The sequence below is a fragment of the Eschscholzia californica genome, unplaced genomic scaffold (assembly GCF_041429995.1).
Source record: "Eschscholzia californica isolate CP2 unplaced genomic scaffold, dmEscCali1.0.p SCAF_5, whole genome shotgun sequence".
In the NCBI taxonomy this organism is placed as follows: domain Eukaryota; kingdom Viridiplantae; phylum Streptophyta; class Magnoliopsida; order Ranunculales; family Papaveraceae; genus Eschscholzia; species Eschscholzia californica.
The window spans coordinates 11,295,721-11,317,952 of record NW_028238472.1 but is presented as its reverse complement, the minus strand read 5'-3'; the positions used below and the strand labels follow the sequence as shown (position 1 = coordinate 11,317,952).

General features: G+C 36.8%; 2 protein-coding genes across 3 annotated transcripts; both read left to right on the top strand.

Annotated features, from left to right (window-relative positions):
• The first annotated feature begins 3,119 nt into the window (after positions 1 to 3,119).
• Positions 3,120 to 8,410, top strand: LOC147537042 (nucleosome assembly protein 1;2-like). The gene is made up of 11 exons (XM_086642726.1): positions 3,120 to 3,207; positions 3,321 to 3,367; positions 3,461 to 3,556; positions 5,105 to 5,206; positions 5,712 to 5,804; positions 6,291 to 6,372; positions 6,704 to 6,765; positions 6,858 to 7,042; positions 7,343 to 7,484; positions 7,583 to 7,626; positions 7,840 to 8,410. The coding sequence occupies exons 1-10, from the start codon at positions 3,120 to 3,122 to the stop codon at positions 7,592 to 7,594; spliced, it is 909 nt and encodes a 302-aa protein (XP_086498852.1). The 3' UTR covers positions 7,595 to 7,626; positions 7,840 to 8,410.
• A 5,993-nt stretch (positions 8,411 to 14,403) lies between these two features.
• LOC147537041 (F-box/LRR-repeat protein At2g40920-like) lies at positions 14,404 to 17,077 on the top strand. 2 transcript variants are annotated; one of them, XM_086642350.1, is made up of 2 exons: positions 14,404 to 14,576; positions 14,791 to 17,077. In XM_086642350.1, exon 2 carries the CDS (start codon positions 14,811 to 14,813, stop codon positions 16,854 to 16,856), a length of 2,046 nt encoding a protein of 681 aa, XP_086498476.1. In that variant the 5' UTR covers positions 14,404 to 14,576; positions 14,791 to 14,810; the 3' UTR covers positions 16,857 to 17,077. The 2 variants fall into 2 exon arrangements, with proteins under 2 accessions (XP_086498476.1, XP_086498477.1); XM_086642351.1 differs by having other exon boundaries at positions 14,485 to 14,576; positions 14,783 to 17,077.
• Positions 17,078 to 22,232: the final 5,155 nt, after the last annotated feature.

Genomic DNA, 22,232 nt, shown 5'->3' with positions numbered 1-22,232 from the left:
TTTCTTTTGCTTATTGTAGCTGATGTCTGATACATTTATTATAATCAACTACTAAATAAAATGGTGAAGCTCAAGTCAGTCCAGTGGTAAATTTACTTTCTCCATTGGAGAGACCAGACTACTGAAAAAAACTCTGTTCCAATGTATGGAGTGGGTCTCGAGCGAAATTTTAACCGGGGCCTTTTTTATCGCAATAGAACAGTAAAAAGAATCATACACTACAAATAATTATTCAAAATAAATATGATGTATTTATTGTGTGTAATAAATCTAAACAAGAATCACAATTTCATTATATGAATTGTAATAGTATTCGTACAACAAACTAAACATATGATTACAGAGTGTCTACATTAACAATAAACATTAATTATTTTTGCTTAAAAATCAATTGAAAAACAGAAAAAAAATTACTAATTCGATGGAGGAAAAAAATCAAACCTATAAAACAAAAAGGGGATTGAAAGAGAAAAAAGATAAGAGGGATAGGGAAGAAAAATTGAAACGTCAAATGTTTAGTTTTGTTATTTTATGTTTGGTTTCGTATTGGCATCTAACTCTTCCAAAAGAAAACTCTGCAATGGACTCATGAGATAACAAGGATAGGTCACCCAGAGTCACAGTTGAACCAACTAACCTACTAACTACTTTGAAGCCATTGGGAGGAGCCTACAAAATAAAATATGGGACTTCGAAACATTAGAGCAAGTCCAACTTCAGCCTGTCTTAGGTCCTAAAATCTACTTTTTCACCCAAAATTTTCAGCCACAGTTTAGCCCAAAAAAATCAGCTCCAACCTGAGCCCCTTTAGGGGCCTTAAATTTGAATTTGAATTTGAATTTTGAATTTTCCTCTTTTCTACCCACCCAACAACCATATTAAATTTCTCTACAACCTCTCTTTCTCTATAAATACAACTCTCTTTCTCTACAAACTCACATCAAACTCTATCTTCTTCTTTCTCTACAAACTTGGTATGCTTCATCTTCCATATTATTTTTTTCTATACCCTTTATCTTTCTCTACAATGAAAAACAAATTTATGTTATTGGACATGATGCTTCAAGAAGATGAATAGGTTTGAGAAAAGGAGAGTCAGATATATCTTGACTCCTAGCACTTGGTGAATCACAAGGATTTCCTAGAATGCTGGGGAGTATTGATTGTATACATTGGGAATGGAGTAAATATACTGCGGCATGGCAGGGAACCTACACCGGCTATGTCAAAGCCCAACTATCATCCTAGAAGTAGTTGCATCGTCAGACCTCCATATATGGCATGTATTTTTTGGGATGTCTGATCATGCAATGACATTAATGTTCTTGAGCGTTCACCGGTTTTTTATAAAATGTTAATGGGTAAGAGTTCCTCGGTTAATTGCGTAATTAATGACATACAATATGATACGGGTTATTATCTTGTTGATGAGATATACCCTCCACGGAGTACCTTAGTCAAAACTATTTCTAATCCATGTGGCACGAAAGAAGCATACTTTGCAAAAGACAAGAGTCGGTTCGGAAAGATGTTAAACGAGCTTTTGGTGTACTGCAAGCTCGATGGGGAATTATTCGGGGACCGTCACGTTGGTGGGATGTAAAGACAATGAGTGATACATGAAGGCGTGTATCATAATGCATAACATGATTATTGAAGACGACGGACCAAATGCTACAATCAATGTCGAGGGATGTGAAATGGGTCTGATACATCACAGAGAATCTTTACCGGACGAATTGCTTGGATGTATTGGTCGAGTTAGAAGCCAAGAAATCCATATCCGGTTGAAGGTAGATCTTGTTGAACACTTGTGGAATACAAGATCTAACGATGAAACATAAATTTCAAAATCGTAGAGGTCACAGGTTCAATTCTCAGGGCCTGGGTTCCAGGTTCATTTCCCAGAGTTGTTGGAACCTATAGTTTTAAGAGTCTAATTATTGGTTTTACTTTGGCAGATATCGTGTTTATTTTATCTTGATGATGCATCAATGACATGTAATGACTAACGTAAATCATAGTCAATATCTAAAAAAATTACCTCATGTATTATCTCTATTTGCTATTTTGGTAAAATGGAAGTGGTTATGGTTCACAATGAGGCTTGTCATCACGAAAACGATGGGTCTCAACTCGCTTCTAAACAACGTTTGAATTATTAACCGGTCACAATAACACCTACGCCACAAAGGCACACCATGTCTAGAATTGTGACACTACACTCCTCCATGAAACCTCAATTGCAATTGTTGTTACAAAATACACACTAATAATAACTTTGGCAAGGTACGTCTTAGAATGTGAACCGTCACAACGGCCACGAACGTTGAAGTTACCGAAATCACGTCCCACTAGAACACTCGATCAAGATTCCAAACAAGCTGCTCATTTACGGCAAAAAATTTGTTATAGTTATTTGTTTCTCGTGATGTCTAAGAAAAGTCTTACAACATCAACTCATACATAAGATGATAGGATCTGAAATTCTCATCAACGAACTTTCGAAAATTAAGGTGAGTTGTGATCTGCTCTGTATGAGGCGAGGTCTGGTTTGTTGTCTGGTCATGATCTCTGACACGATCTGTGTTTATAATCGTGTCAGACCAATGTATCGCCCCTTTGTAGGAGGCTAGACTAGTTTGTCACTTGGTCACGATATGACACGATTTGTCGATTTGTTATATAGTTGTGTCCAGACGCCTCCCTGTAGGAGGCTAACCCTTGTTTAACGTCTAGTCGTTATACGACACGATCCGTTTTATAGTTGGTGTCGTCAAGACGGGTGTGTCCCCTATCAGGTCCGCTGACCTTGATAATATCACCACAAAGGTTTGTTAGTTTCCTGCATAGACGGATTCGGACACGGGTTCGGACGAGTCTGGGCACAGATATTTCCCGCGCTTATTTGGTTCAGGAAAAAGGGCACGACATCGTCAAAATCCATTTCTGTTTTGAAACGACTTTTTATACAGAGAGAAAGTTGTTTAGAGAGAGAAAGTTGTTATTAAAGAAGTGCGAGAGATTAGAGAGAGAGAGACACCACCAAATCTCATGGCGCGCCAATCTCATCTTCTTCCTTCCATTCTCCTATCTTAGAGAGAGAAAATACAGTTTCCATGAGCAGCAGCAGTAACAAGAACAAGAAGGTTTCCGACACGTCTAGTTCGTCTCTTCCTCCTGGCCGTGGTCGTGGTCGTTCTACTGGTAAACTCAAAATCCTCATCACTACCGAAACCCTAATCAACTTCTACCTTAGTATTTTAGTTAGGAGAATTGTATCAAACTGTTTATACTCTTCTTTAATTTGTGACGTGAAGCTCTCAATCCTCTCACTGATCATGAAGGCCTTGCTAATGCTCTCAAGGTGTGATTTCTTTCTCTCTCTCTCTCTCTACTTCAATTAATTCATTTTGATGAATGATGATTGTAATTTTGTTTATTTTTGGATTTTGTACAGAATCTTCAAGCCCTAGGACGACATCGTCCTGATGGCACGAACCACATACTTTCGCCTACTGCCAGAAATCATGTGGAGATTCTTCAAGGCTTTCCGGTTTGCTCTTTGAATTGCTTATTTTTATGCCCTAATTTGTTTTTCTTGAGTGGTAAAGTAGGATTTAGTCAGTGGTTATAGTTATATGATTAAGCTTGGAACTATCTGCTGATTATAGTAAAGTTTGTATTTCCCAAATCAGATCTGAAATCTGGCTCAAGGTCTGAGTTGCCTTGAGTCAATTTCAGAATGTTGCTTTGGCCTGAATCATGTTGATGTTCTTAAAGACTTCCTGGTTTGCTCTTTGAATTGCTTCCTTTTATGCCCTAATTTCATTTTTGTTGAGTGGTAGCTTAGGGTTTAGTCAGTAGTTATAGTTATATGATTAAGCTTCCAACTATCTGTTGATTGTAGTAGAGTTTGTATTTTCCAAGTCAAAGCTGAAATTGCATCGAGTCAATTTTAGAATGTTGCTTTTATCTGAATCATGACATCTGATTTATCTGAATTAATGATTTGGGTTGATTCTGGGTCAATTTGACTCAGACGATTCAGAATCTGACTAGCCAGATGAGTCAGACTCAGACAACGAGAGAAAAAGAAAGAAAATTAGTGTGCTTCCATAATAGCTATAGGTTACTTGTTTAAAGTGGACCAGACTACCGGGGGAAGTCCTCATTCCAGTACTCATTATACAGGTCAGTAGCTCATCGTCGGGCTCAAAACAGTCTTAGGTCCCACTCGGCCCAACCATGTCCCTGTCCAGTTGTTTGTCTGGTCGGGCCAGACCAGATTGCTCAGTTCCTGGCCCGCCTCGGACAGACGCTAGAGCAGTGCTATAAGTTACTAAAAATAGTATACACTGATGGTGCATCTGCTAGAGATTAAGTTTCCGTGTTCAATTATTCAACTCTACCATCCAATGACTAATATTGTTTAGATATCCTCTATACAAGACTTTAACTTTCAATACTATTCTTTACATTTTGCTTTTCCTACTATTACCTTTTTTTAATTGTTTTTGTAAGAGAAAGTTTCCAATTTGAATTGTGGCGGCTATGGCTTGAGGCGGTTTCAATTTCAATGGATGCATATAGGCAGTTTCAATTTGGCAATTGGCTTATGGCGGTTTTGAGTTTCCAAATTTCCTAAAGTTAAGGTCGGCTTATAATATTATAAATAGGGGTTTGAGTGCCACCACTAAACAACCAACAACAACACAAAACAACTCAAGAGCAATTACTCATAGAGTGAGAGCTAGAGAGTGTGAGCAAGTGAGAGAAATTTTGTTCATAGTTTTGAGCGGTGTTAAATTTCTCGGTCGTTGAAGATTTAGTATAGAAGGTTATTGTCTATACGGTATCATCTTGGGACGAACTTGCGGGTTGTGTGAGTCGTCTTCATCTATCCTTCAATAAAGATTTCTTGTTCGCCCGAGGACGTAGGCTTTAGGCCGAACCTCGTTAATTCTGTTTTCATATTTAGTTTTGGCTTAGCTTTTCGATTAATTTTTGTAGTCGGATCAATTTCTAGGATAGGTTCGATAGCTTCCGCGACTTTTAGTTATAACAGTTTTCTTATGCACTTATACATTTTGGATTTGTACAGGATAATCTTCGAAGCCTAGCAAGAGAACCTCTTGATGTCCTCGTCATGGAGACTCTTCCACTTAATGTGAGAAAGCGTGTTGAGGTTCTTAAACAAATTCAGGTCTGCCCTTCAAATTGCTTATGCTTATATTTTCTCTTTTCAGTGGTGGGTTTACGGTTTAATTAGTATTGCATGTTACACATCCTAAAGTCTAAGCTTTCAAGTTGTTGGGTTATTCTTTAAGCTTGTGCATCTCAATTATTACATGCTTTTTGATCAATAGTTGGGAAAAAATGGTAACAAAACTAGTTTGATTAGGAGAGGTTCAGCTGTAAAGTTAACTAAGAATTACGTGGAATTACGTGGCCTGGTGATGCATCTGCTACATATTTCGGTATTTCTTGTTCAGTTATTCAATGCTACAGTCAATCTGTTACGACTTCTATTTGTTTATACATTCTCTAAAATGAAATTTAACTTGCGAATCCTATTTTTGGCGTAAGACTGTGCTTCTAGTCTTTCCCATGAAATGCGCAAAATTATTTAACAAACTCGAAGGAGTTATTAGTTGGTTTTATAGCGAGGTGAACCATGTGTGTATCGTTATGTTTTTCTCAATATGCAGAGGCGACATGATGAATTGGAAGCAAGGTTTGTTGAGGAGAGAGCCGCACTAGAAGCCAAATACCAAAAGCACTTAGAGCCACTCTACACAAAGGTAAAGTTTTCAACCTAACACAACAATTTTTGGTGAATGACTGCACTCCTGTAGAAGACAATTCCTTGTTCTGTATTGTTTCTCTCTCGTTGACACTGAGTCGTGGGAACAAGTTGGGGTAATCTGATTGTACGGGGCTTTACACTAGCCAAGCAAGGTCCAAGCCTGTGAAGGGCCGCACATGGATTCAGACAAGTTTGCCATGTCGGCCATAAACAGGGCCGAGCCCATCCAGGCTAACGGGCTGGGCATAGTGGCCCAGCCTCGCCCATCGTGTTCTAGTGACTATGACTCTATGTATGGGTTCTCCACAGTCTTCATACTTTCATAGGTAACTTGCGTAGCTTAGACCTCTCAGCTCAGGGTTCACAATGCTAATGATGTGGTTGATATTGTCTTTGTAATCCAATTGTGATTAGTTTGGCTGCTGATTTCTCACAAAAGATGTCTAATTATTTTCAGTTGTGTAATATGCTTTGTTTTTAGAGGAACAGAATCGTGAATGGTATTGTTGAAGTAGCTTCGAGTGAATCTGTGTTAGATGAAGAAGAAGATAAAGCCACAGAAGGTACCAAGGAAAAGAATGTTTAAAGCTTATATAGTTTCATTTAACTATTAGGAACATTTTCATGTATTTTTAGTTTTTTCTAAACTCAAGCGGACTTGTCAGAATGGTAGGCTGAGTTTGGAATATTTCGTTCTTGTCTGAATAACTGACTTGAGCTAATATTAGGTAACATTTGCAGTAAGCTTTAAGAGTCCATTCTCTGAAATATGCTCAAATGGCTATTGTACCCCAGAAAAAAACAAGTCAGATTCCGGCTTGGTAGATTTAGACAGAATAACAGCATATCTTAATTCAGTATTTTGAGATCTATATCTTATTTTGTCCCGTACAGAAAAAGGAGTCCCTAACTTTTGGCTTACTGCAATGAAGAACAATGAAATACTGCTAAAAGAGGTATCAAAATCGTAGTTAAAGTATGACACTTTTCCTCTTTCTCTTGCTTATACTAAATTTTCTTTGTTTTACTCGACTTTCGGGGCATTTAGATATCAGAGCATGATGAAGATGCTCTCAAATATCTGAAAGATATCAAATGGTGTAGGACTGATGAACCCAAGGGTTTCAAGCTTGACTTCTTCTTCGATGCTAATCCTTATTGCAAGGATACCATCCTTACAAAAACCTATCAGATGATTGATGAAGTCGAACCTATTCTGCAGGAAGCAATTGGGTGAGTTCGTGAGATGTTCATTTCCACTGTAACTCAAATATGACATCTGACTCGAGATCTGAATTGACTAGAGTCGTATTTAAGAATATTCGTTTTTTTCTAACTCGTACGAATGACTGATTTTGGATCCATTTGAGTCAGATATAAACCTGAAATGACTATTCCACCCGTAAGTAAGACAAGTCCACCATGGACTATTCGAATTCAATCATCGAAGAAAACAGATACCATCTCACTTATTTGTGATGATTTGTATCTTTGATTCATCATAAAAAACTCACTTCGATTTGGCAATTGTAGAATGAAGATTGAATGGTACCCAGGGAAGAGCTTGACACAAAAAGTCCTGAAAACTAAGCCAAAAAAGGGACGAAGAATTATTGTTAAAACTGAAGATTGTGAAAGTTTCTTCAATTTCTTCAGTCCACCACAAGATCAAACTGTAAGTTCAGCAGCATCTTCTTCTTCTTAATTGGCAGTTAACTATCAATTCTGATGTCTAGTAACATTTTTTTTCTTTTCTTTATGATATTTGAATAGGCTAAAGACTGACTAACTAAACTGGAACAAGATTATAACATTAGGTAAGATATTTCAATCCTTCGTTCTTGTTTATCATTATAGGATTGTCTTTTATGCACATATGATAAAGAAGTCATCGTCCTATAAAACATAAACCCTAAACCCTTCACTCCAAAAACTCTGGGTCTTTATCGGATCTGCAATAGAACTGAGTTTTATTATTATGTAATAAAATGTTTTGACATATTCCAACTGTGTTGTTCCTGCATTTGAAGAACAACAATTCGAGACAAACTTATCCCTCATGCCGTATCATGGTTCATCGAAAAGGCTATCAAGGAAGATGCTGTCGAAAACATTGATGGGGATGACGGTGACAAAGGTGAGAATTGATACGATGACAATGACATATACAAGAGCAATAAGAAGGTATGCCACTTATAAATCTTCTGCTAATCTTTTTTCTTTTCTTTTTTGCATTTAGGTGTTTGTTTAGACCTAAATCCAACTCAAGATATGATTTGACTCTAGTAAGATTTCAGAACGTTTGTCTTTAACCTGACTGTTGTGTCTAACTTGTCTAGATGGACAAGTCGGGGTGATTTTAAGTCTATTCGAGTCAGACATAAGATACGTCAGAAGAACAAAGAGTCTGCTGTCTGAAATAATCTAAAATAACTATTTTGTGCTTGACTAAAACAAATCACAGTTAGACAACATATGTTCAGACAAGATAGACTCAGTAACTAAGGTGCTGTTTGTTTTTTTTTGGAAGTCTGAATCTGAACTGGCTGAATCTGAATTTGCTGAATTGAATTGGCTGAATCTGAATTTGCTGAATTAATTTACAAATTAGATGTTTGTTTTCTAAATCTGAATTATTAGGTCTGAAATAAAATTTTGACATTTATACCCCTATTTGTTATTTTGGACAAACAAAACCCTAATCTCTATTTATCCTCCCTTGTCTAGAAAACCCTAGTACCTCTCCCCCTCTTTCTCCATCTCTGTGAGAGAATGAAAACCCTAAAAGTTCCTCCCTCCTTCTACATTTCCCTACAGAAAACTCTAGGGTTTCGTCTCACCCTCCCTCTTTAAAACTCTAGGGTTTCGTCTCACCCTCCCTCTTTAAAGTTCCTCTTTAGCGAATGGCTTCGTCTCGTTCTCTCCCTCTCTTACAGTTGATCGGTAAGGGTTTTGTCTTGCTCTCTCCCTCTCTCTAACTGTAGATCGACGAAGGATTTCATCTTGCTCTCTTTCTCAGTCGCTTTCTCTCTCTAATAGTAAAAGGTGAGGGTTTCGTATCTATCTCTCAGTCGTCTTGTCTCTCGAACAGTAGTAGATCGACGAAGAATTCACTCTCTGTTTCAATAGTAGATCCGGTGAGGGTTTGATCTTCCTCATGTAGTGGCCTATTTTATGATTGTGCTAGTGATTTCTGGTGGTGGTGACAGTATGGTTGGTGTTGGTGGTGATTGTAAGGTTGTTGGTGGTGGTGCCGGTATGGTTGGTGGTGGTGGTGATTGTGCTAGTGATTTCCCGTACACAAGAATATTCAAATTTTCAAATTTTTTTGAAAATTTGAAATTTTCGAACGAAATTTCACATTCCCGCATAGCAAACCATCTCTTCCCGGTAAATAAAATAATTTCACGTACACAAGAAAATTCAAATTTTTGAATCTTTTTGAAAATTTAAAATTTTCAAACGAAATTTCAAATTCCCGGTACAAAAGCGTCTAATACAGAAGAAAATTTCCGGTAAATAAAATAATTTCCCGGTCACAAGAAAATTTCCGGTACAAAAGTGTCTAGTACAAAAGAAAATTTCCAGTAAATAAAATAATTTCCCAGTGCGTCAGACAATTTTTCAAAAAAAATTCGTTTCCCGGGAATTTTTCGGTGGCAATTACGTAAATTTCTGAACAGTACAGATTCTGATGGACGGGTTGTCATATTCTTTTTCAAAAAAAAATCGTTCCGAGAAAATTTCGATGGCAGTTTTGTAATTTTCGATGGCATGAACCGTAAATACTTTGTTTTCCAAGGGCCATTTCGTCATTTTTTTCCCAACCTGACTCTTTGGACCTGCCTTTCATTTTTTGGCTACCTAGGACGGGAAACCTATTTCCCCTCATTTTGGATGGTTAACCCAATCCCCCTTTTTTTTAATTGGACTCTCACTAATAACATCTGAATCACATTGATACATTATGAATTTAGATGAGTACTATGATCGTCAATTAAGACATTTTGGGATCTAGATGTCATATAAAGATCTTTGGGTCATGTTTAACGTGTGAAAATCGCGCGGGAATGGAATGTGATTTCTGGAAATCACAATCCTGACAACTATTTGGTTCGAGGGAATGCATGGGGTAATAGCAAATCTAGAGAGGGAGGTGGGAATGTGATACTCATTCCCAGGAATACTTTGTTTTAATATTTATGGACTAAATTATCTTTAATGGACTAAATTATCTTTAATAAAATATTAAAATGACTAGTATTAAAATTGTCCTCCACATAATATCACAACTAGAAAAATAAATATCTAGGGCTAGCCACCATCATAGCAATTTTCTCTCTCGAACGTAACTCTCTCTTCGTCTCTCTAGTTTTTTTCCTCTCTTGTTCTTTTTTTCATTCCAATCGATTTTATAATGTTTAAAACGAAAAGTTTTTGGTTGAGACATTTATTTATTTTAAATAACTTTTTAAATACTACTTAAATTGGTGTATCGCGTTACTAGTTCATATTTACATATTTGAATAGATAATACTAATTAAAATTTGTAACAAAGTTGACGTTTTATTTATGTAGTTTAAGTAAAAGGACATAGGCCTTTTACAAAATTTACATTCTGATTCCTATACGAACCAAACCCTAAGTTAGAAATCTATCAGGGGGGTCGAATTCATATTCTCGGTCAAACTGAATTCCATTCCCACGTGTCAAACATGACTTTAGTTCCATGACCTTAGTGTCAAACATGACCTAACTATTTTAATTTGAGTTTTACTTATTAGTATTTTAACCTGGCAAAATACTTGTGGAAAAGCAACATCTAACTATGAACATAAGCAAGGCGATATCATTTATAGTTTTAAATAATACCCACTGTTTAAATTTTGCCGCATAGTATCGAGATTTGCTTGTTAATCAGTGAAACGGATATAATAATAAGTGGCGGACGATTGAAACTCCTCAAGTACCTCTCCTTAACCAAAAGAAGATCCATCAAACAACCACATAGTTGATAGTCCCATCTCACGTAGTGTTTCTGTTCCAAAGATTCCAAAATTTGTGGTGTTTATCTTAACATCACATTTGTTAGGGTCCATGAGGCTTAATGAGTTTTGTTAGTTTGAACCTTGTGTCCTCACAAGTCACATCTTCCAACTTGTTGCTTTAGTTCCTTACAACAAGACCCCAAAAAACAGAGGCAAATTTACGTCCTTGGGAGAACGGTTTGTTTTTTAGAGAGAGGAAAAGGAAGATAAGTATTTCACATAGAATATAACCAAGAAAAATTGAATTTAAAACACAAGTCATAAGTCTTCAAACAAGTGAAGATAAGCCATTATAGACATGGGTGTTTCAATTCATTTATTTTCCTCTTTTTCATGCAATCTTCATGTATAAATAGGATTAACCATCTCACTGTTTCAAAACAAATACTATCTATCACACATCTCAACATTAACCATCATTGCCTTCAAATATGCTACTACTCTTTATACAGTTGTTTCTAATGCCCATTTCCAGTGTGGATTAGCCATTATTGCTATCCAACTCTTGATTTGACCCCACATGAAATATCATAATCGATATCTTTTCTTAGAAGTCTCTATCTCCAAAGATAATGCTTTCAGATTTGACATCGAGAGCGTTACATGTACAAAATCTTTAACAAAATTCTTGACTTAATGACTCATTTTCACTAAAAGACAAAGGTTGATCAAAGTTTTTCAAAGTTTGACTTTAATCCGGACCGTTGTTTTAGAATTTTGTCAAGAATCTTATCAAATATTCTGTGTACACTTAGCATTTCCCTTTTGACATTTCAATAAACAGTTTGGGTGACTTACTAATGGACTCAACCAAGTATGTCAAATACCATTGGGTGCCTTACTAATAGACTCAACCAAGTATGTCAAAGACCGTTAACACAAGAGTGACTAACATGACATTTCGTACGAACAAACTTTTGATTTTTTTTTTAGACGAGGATCCATTTCAATTTCGGTTCTTCACAAATTATTGACACATTCATGTTATAGTGTGAATATATTGTCTTAAGATTGTTGTTTTCGATGTTTCACTATAACACAATAGTTTTTCCTTGATAGACTTGGTTACTCATTCTATCAATAAGAGAACCCATAAGATCTTGTCATTAAGAATCTATTATGTTTCTTAACCAAATATTAGATTTATTTCCTCGAATCAAGCAAAATCAAAAGAATAAATAAATAAAGAAAGAAAAGAGTAAGAAGATTTACTAACTCCGAGTCAAGGATACCTCTTACCTTAAGACAATATACACCTTGTATACAGTACCAACAGTAACGGTGTTTGTCTCCCAGGATAAAACGGAGTACACTTTCGAAGTATAGAAGGTACGTCTTGTTATCGAAAGTCTGACGAACTCTTATAAGTAATATGAACTTCTTGGAAGAGAATGACCCAGTAACTTGAATTGATTATATTTTTCTAAGTGCTCTGGAATGGACTCTTAATAAGTACAAATCTAATGGAAAAAACAGAACACTTTTCGGATATGTTTTGATTAAAATTTTAGGAATTGAGTGGATACATGTTTTAGGGACGTGTCTGTTGGATTTGGGACACTATTGGTGACAGTTGGCTTAAGGGAGGCGATGGTTGAAAATTGCAATAAGATGTGTTAGATCTTGAGTGCAAAGGGCGGACTAAATGTCATCCGTTGGATGATCCCGAATTGTTCCCACCTATTGCCTAAATCAAGTCATAACTCCATCAAAACTTTGTTCAAGCATATCTCATTCATCCGAAATCGGATTTGAGCGATTCTTGACTCTAAATTGAAGAGCTCGACGAGACGAATACAATGGTGTGTCCATCTTCTGAGTTTGACTAGTAAAACTGATCTTAAATCGGCTTCGATTCCAACATATTGAACACAAGAATTAGATCTAAACATCGACTAATTCCAATTATCTTTATTTGCCTTAAAATTCTATTTTCACCTAGTACGTTTTGTGGAGTCCTCGACCTTCATCTTAGAAATCTTTCTGGCTTTTAGGCTTCTTTCATTATGTTTTAAATTAGGTGATTATCATACTCACCACATCTTTATCAGTCGACTGGCTTAAATAGTTCCGGGTAAATGGATACTCAGTGGCACCCCTGTTTCATAGGGATCAAAGAGGAAGTTAACAAGAAAGTAAGGGGCGAAAAGGAATAAATCCAAAGATAAAGGTTGTGTTTGATAGCATTTCGTGGAAAAGAAAAAAAATAGAGTAAATTTTACTCGGAGTAATTTTTTCTCCGAGAATAATTTTCTCTGCAATTTTTTTCATATTTTCCATTGTTTGGTTTGACGAGGGAAACAATCCAAAACTATCTGCAGCGGCCCAAACAACCGATTCATCTTCTGAACATGAAGGAAGGATTAAAAAGAAAAGAAATTAATTTATGGTGTTAAGGGTTTGATGCGGTACTTTTCAAGCTGCAAAAATAGCATCAAAAGCTTATGAAAGAGCTTCAAAAAAGTTTTAGTTAGAGAAGAAAACATCAACTATCGTGAGAAGATCAAGAACATCAATGATAATTACTATATGATTGATTCTTCTTCTCTCTCTCTACGAGAAAAGTATGGATGTCTTTCAAAGGAGGAAGAAGACTATTAGAGAGAGAAGTATCATTAAAGGTTAAGAATTCATTGCCAATGTAATGATACAAGTTATCATACTAGCTGGTATGAATTATTTTACATTAGTTTTGTCATAAGAATCAGTTTGGGGTCGATTTTTAGTCATGGTTTATAGATATTTATCTTCCTCTTGAGTTTGTGAAACAGTATGTCAAAGTTGATGGTTGAGAAATAAGAAACGACATTAATTTGTCTGCAAAACTTCTTCTTGCATTTCCAACCTGAAGTTATTAGTAGTAGTTTAAAATCACAATTAAAGGTTGAAATCTAGAGAGAGTGAATAATCTAGAGAGAGGATGAATAATCTAGAGAGAGATTACTAACTGAAAATAGGGAAGAGAAATTAGAGGTGAGAAGTGGCGGTGGGTACTAAATTAACTTAACACTTTAACAGTTGGACAAAGTGGTTAGAGTCACACTCCTTTCTTCTTCTCTTCAAGGTAAAACCATGTCTTCATCTCCCTTTTAGTTACAGGTGGATCCTTAGAGAGAGAAACACAACTTTAGAGAGAAAGAGATTTGGTTGGCTGTGAAGAAAACCCAATTTCAAATTGTCTCTCTCTCTCTCTCTAAAAGATTTAAATGTTATTGTAGACAGAGATATAGATTCGGTTGGCTGAAGCATCATCATATGTCGACTACACCTTAATACTATCCTGCCCACTTTTTTTCAATAGCTTTGGGAATAAGTTTCTCTTATAAAAGGTGGGTAAAGCTTTCCCTGTTTTAGAAGAAAAAGTTGGGTAAAAAAGTCATGTGATGGAGTTGGGCCCTTTCTCCTAATTGTCTATCAAACGTAAGGAAAATGCAAGTTTTAGGGTAAATTTTTCTCTCTTCCCCGGGAAAAGTGGCTATCAAACAGACCCAAAATTGAGTGAGTGGTGGGATGTGTTTGTTTTTGGGGTGTAATTGAATCAGAACCGTTGGGGGTTAGGTCATAAAAGAAACCCTCCCTCTTCAACTCCTCCACCCTCGTTTATTGAGATAATAGTAGTAGTACAAACCAAACAAGAACCTTTCTATCTCTCTCCGGATCTCTTGAAATTGGTGGATCGTTGTTCACTATTTGGCCGTATTGATCTTCTAATAACTAGGGTAAGTCTTACATAGACATATATATATATATGTTTTCATCTCTAGATATTCCATCTATCTTAGTTTAATTAAGAAGGGGAATTTGGTTAAAAAAAAAAAAATCCTCCATGATTTCTTCTTATCATCGTTTAATGAATTTTGTTTATTATTATGAAAAAGTGAAAAAAAGATCAATCTTTAATGATGAATTTCAATTATAACACTAGTTGTATAGGAGAAAAGGGTAGGTGGAGAATGAATTCGACAAGGAGAGAAATTGAAGTAACCCCTAACAGTTTGAAATTTAATCCAAGCAACAACAAGAAGAAGAAGAAGAAGAAGAAGAATGTGAAGAATAAGAAGATGGTTGAAATTCATGATGAAAGTCATCTACTAGTCCTATTCACTATTAGGGAGATGATGATGATGATGGGTTATGCTAGCACTAGGAGGGTCAAACACAGATTTGGTCTTTATCTACAAGTGCCCACTAATCAAAACCTCACTTGTTTTATTTGTCAACTTCTCACCCACCAAGATGATTATAATCCTGATGAGGACTTCCCACCATATCTACTTCAACATGATTATAACAATGGTTTTATCTACTACCAAAGCAACAGGACGACGACGGCGACGAATTCTTCTGGTACACTTCTTACTTATGGCCTCTGTATTCCTAATACTCGTCTTGTTTTCGCTATACTAGTCTTTGTGAATGCAGCAGGAAGTAAGTTATTCAGCAGATCAATCACACCACTCCCTCATTATCTTGTTGACCCCAACAACACTATTAGTACTAGTAGTATTGGTACTGCTCTTATTTCAACTGAAAACCCTCTTAGTATTATTAGTCACCCTCCTCCTGTTAATGATGATTGGTTCATATTTGAGATATTAACTCGACTCCCTGTGAAAACCCTTTTTCGTTTCAAGACTGTTTGTAAGAGATGGGGCTCCTTGATTCAAAAAGATCAAAACTTTATTGATTTACACTTTCTTAATCGTTCACGTCTTCCTCGTCTATTTGTCGTCAATCCTGTACCTAGGACGCCAGAGAGACGAAAGAAACTGCGTGATTATTTTGAAGGAATGAACTATTGGGATAAAGGGTATGATAATGAGTCGTACATTACGGCTGACCTAATGTTGTATCAAGGCGACAAAGATGACACTAATACTACAAATTTTGTTGTGGTTGACACAGTAAGGGAGGTGGATTCGACCTCTTACGATTCCATTTCAAACCCTGTTAAAGGTTTGATATGTCTCATTGACCAACATCGCATGTATGCTGTTCGTATATGCAATATCAGTACCAGAGAATTGTCACCATTGTTTGAATCATCATTGTTATCAGAAGAAAAAGATTGCTATAGGATGAAGAACTACCGCGACGCTGAGCCCAACTACCAACTTGGTTTTGATCCTTCCACTAATGAACACAAATTGGTTTGTTTGTGGAAAGTTACTTCTCGAGATTTTAAACAAAATTATTTGATTTGTGAGGTATTGACGATAGGGCGTCAAGGCATTAATGGTGATAGTAGATGGAGGAGGATCGAAGAGGTCCCAGATATATCTTATAGGAGCCTACATGAGGATTCTGTTTATGCGAATGGTGTTATTTATTGGAGCAGTCTTCACCTTTATAATGGCTTCTGGGATAGTAAATATCGTCCTGTATGCATAGTGGCATTTGATGTAGGAAGGGAGAAGTTTAGGACAATCACAGTCCCTGATTTCATCCTTGATCAACCTGGAGATGATTGTGACAAAGAATACAACCCACTCGGCAGTGAGTCATATTCTACTGACCGTAATGAGCTTGTTTATTTATTAGAAGTGAGTGGGCGTTTAGCTATGTTAGTTAGAATGAACAATTGTACGTTCAAGATGTATATATATGAAGATGATGATGATTACAAGATGGAAGAGGAGATTAATCGAACGCGTATTCGTAGCGATGGTAGTTTATCAAATAAGAACGATGGAAGATGGAGTGAGGCGAGTAGTATCACATTGCCTTTTAATTTGGGGAAGAAATGTGGTGTTAGGTTTTGTAAGTTTGTAGGATCAGATGACGAGATAATCATAACATCATCTGAGGGACAAAATTGTGATAAAGAAGCGGGTAAAAATAAATGTGTGTATTTTTATTCTTACAATTGGAAGAAGAGAAGTTGGAGAGAGTTTGAAGTAAGTGGGATCCCCTCGTCGGTACATTTATGCACGAAAAGTTATGTTACTACTTTCTCAGAGAGCCTCATGCCAATTAACAATGACAAAACTCTGTTCTAGCACATTGTAACGGATGGATTAGTAAGGTGACCTGTTTTAATTGATACTTATACTAGTTTGGGGTCTAAGTTTTCTTGTACAATTGAGGAGAAAAAATGAGTAGTAGTTGAGGTACTGAACTTATATTTTATTTGTAACTTATTTGTACTCCCCATTTCTTTCCTCGAGTGGTGATAAACTTGAATCATTAAACTTTTTAAATTTCTACCTTTTTTTCTTTATGAGGGTTTTAAATTTCTACTTGTATCGACGGATTTAGTAACAAGTTTTTTCTTTTTTGAGGAATGACCTTGTGTCTGCACGGTTATAAGTTGCCTTAGTTATTAAAAATATTGACCAGTGAACTAAAGATTACGAGTATGGTGATGGCCTCAGAACAAAATTTGAAGAATTTTTTTTCCAATTTATTACATGATCTGTAACTATTCTAAATAGAGGAACAGAATCTTCATGCCATGATATCTCACAAAACACGTCTTCTATCCTGTTGTGCTATCTCTCTCAATCTCTTGTTTCAGTTATGAACGAATTTTTATTATCTTTCTTATGAATTTCATCTCATAAACTTGAAATTTTAGAACAACACCAATTGTAAAGGGGCACGTGCTGATAACTCTATCCCGCGCTGAAAGCGAGAGGGACAGACGAAACTATGCTTCACCCACTTTAGTCTTTAGTGGTTGAACAGATGAAAGCTAACTTCAACTTATCTTTTCGATTGACTGCTCTTTCCATGCTTGTGTTTGAGACCGGGGCTGCTATTCTTATATTTGGTATTCGAGTTACCCTTTGCGCTAGTTGACTATCCAATATTGGCCGACTGACGGATGGGCTCCCTTAAGGGCGGAGCTCACCAACTGGGTGGCGTGGAAGGGGGATATTTAACTATGTGCTGGTAGAGCTGTTCCTGCTCAGTTGCAACTGGATATCCACATTTCTCCCCTAGAGCTGCTGTTCATTCCTGCTTAGACTCGAAAACACAGCCATTCGACAGTACACAACACATTTACCACGCAGATCAACTATACCTTAAACCCAAAACACAGCCATTCGACAGTCGAGATGCAAGGTCTCACAATGTTGTTCAAATGTAGAAGGCCAATTCAACCCACAAGTGTTCCAGCTAACCGCCATGAAGATAAATGACAGTAATGAGAAAGACAAGGTATGCATTCAACTGGCGACTTGTACATTGACAGCAAACTGAATAATGTTAACTATTACCTTGACAATGCAAATAACAATTTGGTTTCTGTACATGTCTGGCCCTGCATTTGCGATACTAAGAACTCCTAATCCAACATGAGACACTGCAAAATTTACAAAAGATGCGAGAAATCAAACGTTAGATGAGTCCGACAAATACTACTTAAGAAAGCCACATACATGACTAAAAGAGTCAAAATTACGAGATTCCTTTGACCTACTATAGGAAATGACTAGCTTTCTCCACTTTAACCAATAATAAATGTCGAACTAAAACTAATATAACATGCGTGTTGATAGGGTGTCAACCGACCAAAATATTATTCTTTCTTCCAACACACTAAACTAGAGTATAAGGTTAGAATGGGTATCGATCCCACAGAGAGGTATGGTTGTTATCTAATTTTGACTACTTAAATAAATGGAGGGATTGTTGCGAAAATTAAAAATAATAACAATACGAAGGATTTTAAATACTATGGTGGAGTAAATTGATTAGAGAATTCATCTTCCGTCATCGAACATGTTGTTAACCAAACTTAATATCTATCTTAATACTAATCCTAATACTAATAACCCTAAAGCATCCTATCTCAGGTCTACTCCGTCAAAACCCCTAATTTCTTCAAAGGCGCAGGCCGCCGCTCTTTGAATTCTTTCCGTTAAATAACTCGATGCAAGCTGCTCAAGTTTAACCTAACGGAAGTAATGGTATTTATGGGTCGAGGTTACTCTAAGCAATCCGATATAAAATCTATTCGGATTTAACCTAGGTCATGTTTTACACATAATTGCTTGGCAACATCTCGTCGCTTGCAATTATATTAAGCTACGTGTAACCAAGGTTTCCTCCTATTGCGGTTCGAAACCCTAATTTAGCTAAAGATGTGATTTTAGGTCATCTAACTCATGATATTAAACGAACAAAAATCCAATCCTAAAATATATAAACTGTAAAACATGAATAGTATTAATCGATTAATAATTAAGAGAGGATAATTTAATTAACAACATATTCATGACATAGACTACATCTCTAATCAATGAAATTATTAGCTACTCATATTTGTTCTTGGAATTGAAAATAAAATAGAAGAAGAGTTCAAAGAAATCAAACGGGGATCGAGAACTTTTGATACCGACGCCGTTCAAAGCTGCGTTTCTTCTTTTCTATTCTCTCTCTCTTGATGATTCTAAGCTGCTACCTCCCCTTTCCTTCTTTCTCTCTTAATCATTCTAAGCTGCTGCCTCCTCTTTCCTTGTTTCTAGTAATACCACCGACTTTCCCCAAAACAAAAGAAAAGAGTTGGTCCTTTTTTCTCCAAACCCAGGGCACCCACTTTATTTAGTTTTAAATTTGGTTCATTAGTGGAATGTGGACCACACTTCAAAACCCACACCAACTTTGACCTGCTTGTCTTATAGAATTCAGCTGCTTGGTGTATAAGTAGCCGTGAGTTGCTTGACCCGCAAGCTGCCGATTTCTCATTTTATTTTTTTGTGGTGCTCAGAACTTTTTCATACGATGTCAGAATGACGTGATTCTTTCGCCGTTGGATTCTTAATTCAATTCCCTGTAATCTCACGCGAGAAATTCTTCAAATAACTTCTTAACTGTGACGTTAATCAATTCTTCCTTTAACGCGCGTGATTCGACTTCTTTTTTCGAGATGTAGCCTGAAACGATACACAAATCCAAAAGTAATGATAATAACGGATAATTCGCACAAAAACTAGAAAATGTGTATAAGAAAATGATAGACAAAACATGTAAATTATGCACTTATCACGTGTTCACTGTCGAGGATATAGTAGAATCAACAAGTCTTCGTCACCTACAAGTAAAAGGTCATATCAAAATTAAAACTTATACCTGAGATTCTCATCCTTGAACATATGCCCATATGCATGCCCAGATCAGAATACTGGAAGAAGGATCTACTCCATTGAGAAACTGATATTGATAAAACATAGATGTTAGGCCCCTTGGGTTGTGACAATTATAACATATAACCAGATCAAATTTCATCAGTATGGTCAAAATAATAACATATCTGATGCAAAAGAAGTAGAATAACTACTTGTCCATTTTGTGTGTCAATGGCGATATAGTTAGGGATTTCCGGCATTCAGATGATCAAACTAGACATGAAAGTTACATGTAGTATGCTGCAAACATAAAGTAACCATGATCCACAACTATTGTTGAGTAACAACACTTGAATCTAAATTACTTCTGGTCTATGCAGATGTTACAAAGGTTAATATCATTGATGACTGCAACTGTTTTGCTAAAGAAGTCGATAACCACTTTGATGCAATTCTACTACTATCTGTGTGGCCACAAAACCTAAACACAGACATAGTTTACATCACAGTCAATCCTTACCTCAGACGTGAGACTGCCATCATCAACATAAACCTAAAGTGGTTAAAGTACTTTTCCTAAACCAAAAAGCTTGACTCTAATAAGAAAACACTATAAAGTTCATGGCACGAATTAAAATTGAACAACTCAAAGAAGATAAATATTTAAGGCCAGAAGAAGAACGGAAGAATAGAAAATACCGTAGCGTTACTCTGAAGAGACGGTGCTTTACCCCTTCTTTTGGCCCATTTTGTCAGCCGAACATGTGAAAGAAAGTTCTCCATCACGAGTTAGCATTAATGGGTGTTCCACCCCATCAACCACATTAGTTTCGCCTCATTATAGAGTAAGAGTTCCACTTCATCAACCACACACCAAAGAAAAAAAACTATCGATATAATACTAACACCAACAAGATTCTAGGAACTCTTTAGTCGTATACCACATAATGCATGCATATTTGGGTCTGGGCAGAATTGACATAAGTTTAGAAAAATAAATTTCAAGGGTCGTCTCTACTACAACTGTATTGGATGCTGTGTACCCCAAAAATAATCCTATCAAGAGTTTTTCCTAAGATCTAAAGATTGCATTATTTTTTTCCTTCCAAGTGGTCACATGATAACACGAGGTATAAGATTCCACACTTGTTTTCCTTGTTTTGGTAGTGGTTGATTGATCCATTGATTGATCTATGTATCTAGAACATATCCATTTAAGGTTGAAACTCCTCAAGAATAAATTGCGAAATTTGAGTAGTGAGATGACGGTGTAGGAAGAGATGGTTGTTAGATTCTCATCTACTCTACACATAGTTCATCTATTTGGTCGAATTATACCTCTTCTAATGAGCAAGTCTTCAGTAGTTAGTCTTTCCAAGATTGCAGCCGAAACCACAAAACTTACTCCACGATATATATATATATATATATATATATATATATGCTTGTATTTGGTCTTAGTAATAGATCTTGTTTACAGAATTGTATTGGTCTTAGTTATAGATCTTGTATAGTCAATCAGAAACTCATAGAGGAATGAGATAAAGAAAGAAAGATTAACTAGAGAGAAAGAAATGGAAGAAAGAGAAACACTAGCAGAGTACCAGAACGACAGAAAGAAAAGTGGAAAAGACAGAAGTTTAGGGGGAACGTGGGCTATACATAATAAGGTAGTGGTGGCGTTATTAACCCTAGATCTAACGGATGAGCAATATCTTAGATATCCCTCATCTAACGACATACGTTCTCTCCGCCTTAGTGAAGATTTGAAGTGAATTTCTTCTTTTAGGCTTCCTAATGGACCACAAACGGGCGGATATATATAGGCACCAATCGGGCTTGCCCTATCGGACTCGGGTGTGGGCGGGAGGTCGGGCAAGGAGTTTTACCCGCGCCCGCCCACCAAATTTCATCGGGTCGGGCGAGATCTACCTGCAACGGGTAGCGGGTGCCCGTGGTCAGTCATGGGCTCAGGTACCCATGGGTGATTTCGGGCTCGCGGACAATATTCCCACCCCTACCCCCTCCATTGGGCACAGTCGTGTTGTGCATGGGACGTCATGTTTCGGTCGTGTTCGCGGTGGTACCCGTAAGGTCGTGTCCAACGGGACAGGTTAAAGAAGGCAAGGGACCTAAACCTTGCACAAGTTAGTAGAGAACTAGAGATCTTGCAGAGAAAGACACGTGGTTAAAACAGGTGCAAGTTAGGTGGTGTGCATCTTAACAGTGGCTGAGTGGCGCATGTTGTGCATGGGACGTCATGTTTTAGTCGTGTTCGCGGTGGTACCCGTAAGGTCGTGT